The following is a 6,816-nucleotide window of genomic DNA, read 5'->3' as shown; positions in this document are numbered from 1 at the left end:
TGCCCACTTCAAAGATGGGGAAACATGAGCTTCAGCCTCGTCAAGTCACCCAGTTCACGAGTGCTGGGTCTAGATTCCAAATCAGGCTTTAATATGACCCTCTACTGTTCAACAAGTTTCTTCCCAATGCCCCCCACCCCATCCCAAGGTGCTGCTGGAGATTCCCTGTGACCATATCTATTTCAGCCCCTTTACTTGGGATTTGCCTTCATTACTGCTCACAATTACATACCTGGAACTTTATTAAGCATGTGGTACCTATCATTATCATCCCCATTTTATAGATCAAGGAACAGAGGCTCAGCTCATTACTGCGCTTACGGCATTGCACAGACGTTAAATAAATGACCCAAATAAGCAGGGGCAGTTCTAGCAAGAACTGAGGAGACCAAATTACTGGCTTTGGAAGACAGTGGTTTGTCTTGTGTATGGATTAGTTTCTGATCTCTATACGGTATGACACAAATCTACTTAGCCTTCCAATTTAAATTATTATGCTCAAGGCTTCCTCTCTCCTCCCATAGAACTTGTTCTCCACATCCGTCATCAAGTAGTGCCATTAAGGACATCATGCCTCCGTGATCAAAGGCACAAGTCCTTGACTCAAGAATCTCAAGTATGACAGCAGACACACAGTGGTGCATATGCTAGAGAATACTTGTCATGAAACCGAGTTTTTTGACTATAGCTGGTCAATGCTTTCTGGAAGCCAATTCTCCAGGTTTCAAGTGAAGTAAAACTTATTAATCTGCAATCAAAAGCATAGCTCTTGGGCTTCCCTGGTGGCGCAGTGGTGGGGAGTCCACCTGCCGATGCAGGGGACGCGAGTTCGTGACCCCATCCGGGAAGATCCCACATCCCACATGCTGCAGAACGGCTGGGCCGCTCAGCCTGCGCGTCCGGAGCCTGTGCTCCGCAACGGAGAGGGCACAACAGTGAGAGGCCCGTGTACCGCAAAAAAAAAAAAAAAAAAAAAAAAGCATAGCTCTTGATCTCCAAATGAGTGAGTTTGTGGCCAGAGGGCCTTCCATATATTTAGTAATACAATATCCTAGCTAGCTGTTAGCCACTTATTTTTTTTTTTCCAATCCTTTTCTACCTGCTTATCTTCAGAAGAATCTGAAGTTTCCCCAGTGGTTCTGGAATCTAGGTCATTCAGAGCGTGCTTACCATGTGCTGAGCCCAGTCTAGCTAAGGGGCCTTAGATACTCCTAAATTCAAATTCTACCTTGTTAACACAGGGTGCGTGCTTATATTATATGACTTATACAAATCTATAGGAGGAGGAAATTTTAGTTACTAGAAACTAAAGATTTCACTTAAGAACATGTATTCCAACCTCAAAAATTGAAACAGTCACAATGTGTGTTTTCGCTCAGGAATGTTGAGGTTGAAATAAAATGAATCTTCAGTCATCATTTATTTTAAAAACAGACATGTTTTCAGAGATTTAAGTAGATATTTTATTCAAAATTATGTCGTATTGCTGATCTTGTGGAGAAACATTTAAAACAGAAACAAATAGAACACCAAAAAGAAAAAAAGGAAACCCACACTTCATTGATTTGAATGTTTTAAATTACAGGCTAAAATCACCAACCTGACCCCCAACCAGAATGATTAAGTAGATCCAGATGTCACAGATACGACACCAAATGTTTAAATCACATCTCAAACGCAATCATTATTTCGTCCTGCAAAGGTATGGAGTGATGCATCGGGTGGTCTAATGTATCAAGGAGAGAGAGAGAGGGGGAGATGCTAGCTTTAAATAGGAATAAAATGAAACAAAAGCCCACAAGCTATCTGAATTTATGTTGATTCCCCCCCAAAAATCTTGATGTTTTCAGCTCGTGGTGACTGATTTTCTCAGTCCCTACCCTTTTCCCAGCATAAAGTTTTCAGATGACAGTCTACAATGATTAGGTGGCAAAAGAATAATTCTTTTAAAAAGAATATACCACTGACATTAAGTTTATGTTAATACAATCTCTAATGTGATTCCAAACTCATACCCTAGCAAGACCGTCTTTAAAACAGGTGAGTCTCCCTGCCCCGTCATTTGAATTGTTCTCCAATATGAGCGCCATCTGTCTGCAACATCTGTTATCCCACTGATTGCCAAAGTTGATTTGCATGACCTGGCTGGTTTCTTTCTTTCTTGGATATTTCTGGCTACCTATCCCTCCTCTCACCCAATGAGATATAGGTCTACATGCCCAAAAGTTGTGGAAATCAGATTTCCCAAGCCTAAAATTAGAATACTTATAGTTTGACAAGAATGACTGTACTTAAGCACATGGAGCATAATATTTAAACTGTCTGAAGTCTCTAGAATGGGTGGTCCCTAACCTAAAGAAGACAAGTAAACATTAAATGCTAATGTCTTCCTCCCATTTTTAGGTCCAGATTATTCTAACTTCAAGCCTTTACTACATTTGAATGAGAGATTGAGAATTTAAAAGGCATTCTTAATCTGGGAGAGTTTAAAAATCGTTGCGTTTATTTCCTGAGTCAAATTGTTGCAGCATTTACATTTTGAGAAATCTGTTGCTATAAGCACACAGATTTAACCTTCTTGGTTGGAGCCACAATCTTATGGTCACTGAAACCTCAGAGAATCCCTGGACTTTGGGCACTGAAGGGGTCAACATCAGAATGGAGAATGGGATGCAAAGTGGCAACATTTGTCTCCTGGTTTGGGGGTGTCTGACCTCTCTCTGAAATGGAATGGAATGCTATTGCTGGCCCCCTTTTCAATAAGAGCCTGCCTCTTTGACCATCTCCTTTGTTACTGACTGAGCAGGAAGGCCACAGGAAGTAGGGGAAGGGTGGACAGCGTCTCATCCTGCAGTCAGCAGTCCTCTGGCTGGACCCATGGGCATGTGATCCCACAGCCAAGTCTCCTGGGCAACTGTGTCCCAATCCATCTCAAAAAATTCAGGGACGGGGTGGAGGACAATGCCGTACCATGATAGAGGCTAACCCCATGCTAAATGAGCAGGACAAAAACAATTTGTCAAGGTTAGGGAGTCCACATAAGGGTGGCTCCAGAGACAAAAAAGACCCAGTTACTTTTGCTTCAACGATGGAGCAATTATTGTCCCACGCCCTACCCATCAACGTGATAGCTAGGCGATGTTTCTGGAAGAAATATATTTCTAGGAAAGTGGACTGCAAAAGCGTTTCTAGAAGAGTTTGCTTTAGCATGCATTATCTTTTTTATAACTTTGGTAACTTTTAAGCATACGAACAATCGTACCTTCGTATTCATCTCATTAACCAGCATTGTTAAAGCAGGAGTTGCCTGAAATTGAATGAGAATTTGGCATCTGAGTAAAAAAGTCACATGAGAATTGTATATTTACAAGTTTTCCCCTGAATATTTGCAATCTCTTCTGCTCTCCTTTTCTCCACCTGCAGGTATACACACCACGATTCAAGGATAAGGCGTCTGAACTTGAGATGTACAGAAAACAAAAGTGATTCCTCACTGTCCCCTCCAAAGGAAGGGGCAATCATCACCTCTGTTACACCACTGCTCTTCCCAGAGCTGACCACCTGAGTGCACAATTAGCTATAAACCTCCCACCTATTGGGACATGGGAAAACAAAATAGCAGGAAGACCAAGGCTGTTATTTTGCTCTTTCCTCTGTGGGAAGAGGAAGAACAGCCTCAGAGCTTTCCCACACCCAGGAAGATGAATATTTCCCTGGATCTTCTGAAGCAAAGACCCCAGTTTAGTACAACCACACCTGCATGTCTTAGGCTTATAAACCAATGTTTGAATCCACATTATTGGTGATTGGCAAATCCAAACCTAAACACATTTTCTATCATCATGTGTGAAGTTATAAGCTATAGCCAAAATGAGGAACATCTTTTGCTTCACTGGGAGCAAAAGATTTCTGAGGTTGTTTTAGAAATATACATATATATCTTAGCTAGCATCCAACGTCATCGTCAAATAGAAAATGCATTTGTGACTTCAAGCAGATGGAGATACCTCCAGCCCACCCACCTACTGATGTCACTTCATGGGGAAGACATGCAACGTGATAGGAGCTCCAAATTGCCACCATCAGTTGAAAGGGTCCCAAAGCTGAGAACACAAGTGCAAAGTGAAATATATTTGCAAGCTATTGTCTGTTCAGTTTGTCCAATTAGGGGAAATGGAAAATGAGAGTTCAGCCCTTGATTTCTCTTCCTCTTCTATCTGTCTGCCTTTTTACCAGTTGATGGGACACATCACCATGGCACCTAGGATCTTGGCACCATGGAGCAGGTGAGCCTGCTTACAAGGACAGAGAAAGACAGCCTGTCCTCAGCTTCCTCTCTGATCTGATGAGGAAAAATGGTTCTATTGTCTGTGACTCTAACAAATAGTGCAGAAATAATATCCAGGTAGACAAGAAATGAGCAATCAGCGCTTCCAGCCAGGATAAATCATCTAAGACCAGGCATCAGACACACAGGGTCCCCACGACATTCGTGCATCTTTCTGCCATCACAAGTTCAAACATGTGCTTCCCTTTTTCTTTAAACTTTTTATTTTGAGATAATTGTAGACTCGCATGCAGTCATAAGAAATAATACAGAAAGATCCCTGTACCACTTACCCAGTCTTCAACAGTTAGGTAATATCTGGCAAGGGTTTTTTTTTTTTTTTATTACATTGCTGTAATCCAGCAACATGCATTATGCTTTGAAAATCAGTGTAACCCTTTGAAAAAGGAAAGAATCCATAAAAATGTCTCAGGTTGGACAAATAATCTTTAGATGATGTTTTGTTTATTTATGAACAGACTTCTTCATTTGTTTAGGGAGGCATGGCAGGCACTGTTAACTCACTGAACTGCCAGTTTTTTGACTGGATCAAAGTTCTCTCTCACTGACAGCACTTTCTGTGGAGGAGCAATTTCTTTGCATTTTGTTTCATTTTAGGATTTCCTAAAATTAAGGTAATAGTGTCCAGAGTGGTATGAACCAACCCGCAAGATGCAGTACAGAAATATGAAGCTTCTAAAGTTGAAAATTTGAGAAAAGAGCAAAGCAGCTGTCATGGAGCAGCAGAGACAGAGGACCAGAAAGGACAGGATGGAGAGAAGAGTGCTGATGTGCACATGTGTGTGAGGGTTCCTGGGGCCTGTTGCTGTGTTCCTCATCTGTCAGGTGTGTCTCCTCAGGGAAAATATCAAGAGCAGAGAAGAAATAAGGAAGATAAGTAATGGCAATGAGAACTCATCAAAAAGAAAGGCAAACTGTAAAGCAGGTATTTCTTTAATTTGAGTGGTTGCATTTGGGGAGAAAAGGCCCAGGAAGTGTTCTTTGGAAAATATCTACCTATGTTTGCTGTGGAAAACATCCATGCCAGATGCATATAGCGGGGACTCAAGTACCAGCCAAGGAACCAACTTGGATATCCTCATCTTCAAGCGGAAGTGTGGGTGAGCAATGGTGGCAATCTTGGCACAGTAGAAAAGGCTGAGCCATGTGGCAAATCAAAGTCCCGATTCATTTATAAATGTGAGAATTATGAACTTCTCAGCAAGCTGAGGGAATTCCATCAAGGAAAGAACAACCAGGTTAATGTAGAAGATGGCTAGTTGCAGACAAATCCTGGAAATCGCCAGGCAAGAAACAAGGAGATCCAATGGAATCATCTTTCTCTGCTTGATCAAATGAGTGCCATTCACAACCACAGTGATTCCATTTACTAAAACCCCAATAAGAAATTGTATCACTGCCAAACAAAGGTGGCTAATGAGGTGAGACACCAGCATTTCGAGAAGAAAAACTCACCTACTGTAAAAAAATGATATAGTTATAGATTTTTGGACAGTTTGGATTATTCAAGTTTTCTGTTTTTCTTCAACTAGATTAGAATCCCTTTGGAGGACATGACTCTTAACAATAAAGGCAATGAGGTAACAATGTGGTAGACATTTGTTTGTATCACTGTTTTCTCAATTTAGTTCCAAGGCGTAAAATAAGGAAGAGACTCTAGCAACAATTTGCTTCTTAATGATCGTGTTTGCATTTTCCAGGTCTACTTAGCTTTCAACTTCATCACAAGCAAATGGTGGAATCACCTTCAAGGCTGGGAGAAGGGCTCCTCCACTACATAAGCAGTGGAAGTTTCTCAATCCTTCATCTCTACCATGAATATTTAATTGTGCCTGCAGGTGTGATTCTACTTAACATTTGTGAGTCTTCCTTTTTTTTTTTAACATCTTTATTAGAGTATAATTACTTTACAAAGGTGTGTTAGTTTCTGCTGTATAACAAAGTGAGTCAGCTATATGTATACATGTATCCCCATATCCCCTCCCTCTTGCGTCTCCCTCCCACCCTCCCTATCCCACCCCTCTAGGTGGTCACAAAGCACTGAGCGGATCTCCGTGTGCTATGCGGCTGCTTCCCACTAGCTATCTATTTTACATTTGGTAGTGTATATATGTCCATGCCACTCTCTCACTTCCTCCCAGCTTAATCTTCCCCCTCCCCATGTCCTCAAGTCCATTCTCTACATCTGCATCTTTATTCCTGTCCTGCCCCTAGGTTCATCAGAACCTTTTTTTTTTTAGATTCCATATACATGTGTTAGCATACGGTATTTGTTTTTCTCTTGCTGACTTACTTCACTCCATGACACACTCTAGGTCCATCCACCTCACTCCAAATAACTCAATTTCATTTATTTTTATGGTTGAGTAATATTCCACTGTAGATATGTGCCACATCTTCTTTATCCATTCATCTGTCGATGGACACTTAGGTTGCTTCCATGTCCTGGCTATTGTAAATAGAACTGC

The 6,816-nt window shown here is 41.3% G+C and overlaps 1 protein-coding gene across 1 annotated transcript; it reads right to left on the bottom strand.

The window, feature by feature from the left end:
* Positions 1–4,889: 4,889 nt before the first annotated feature.
* On the bottom strand, positions 4,890–5,784 carry TAS2R1 (taste 2 receptor member 1). Its single transcript, XM_024752525.1, is given in 2 exon segments — positions 4,890–4,968; positions 4,970–5,784. Coding segments are annotated over 2 exon segments (894 nt in total).
* Between the last annotated feature and the right edge of the window lie 1,032 nt (positions 5,785–6,816).

The sequence above is a fragment of the Neophocaena asiaeorientalis genome, unplaced genomic scaffold (assembly GCF_003031525.2).
Source record: "Neophocaena asiaeorientalis asiaeorientalis breed wild unplaced genomic scaffold, Neophocaena_asiaeorientalis_V1.1 scaffold52, whole genome shotgun sequence".
NCBI lineage: Eukaryota > Metazoa > Chordata > Mammalia > Artiodactyla > Phocoenidae > Neophocaena > Neophocaena asiaeorientalis.
The sequence above is the reverse complement of the archived record's forward strand: the minus strand, read 5'-3'. Positions and strand labels throughout refer to the sequence as shown.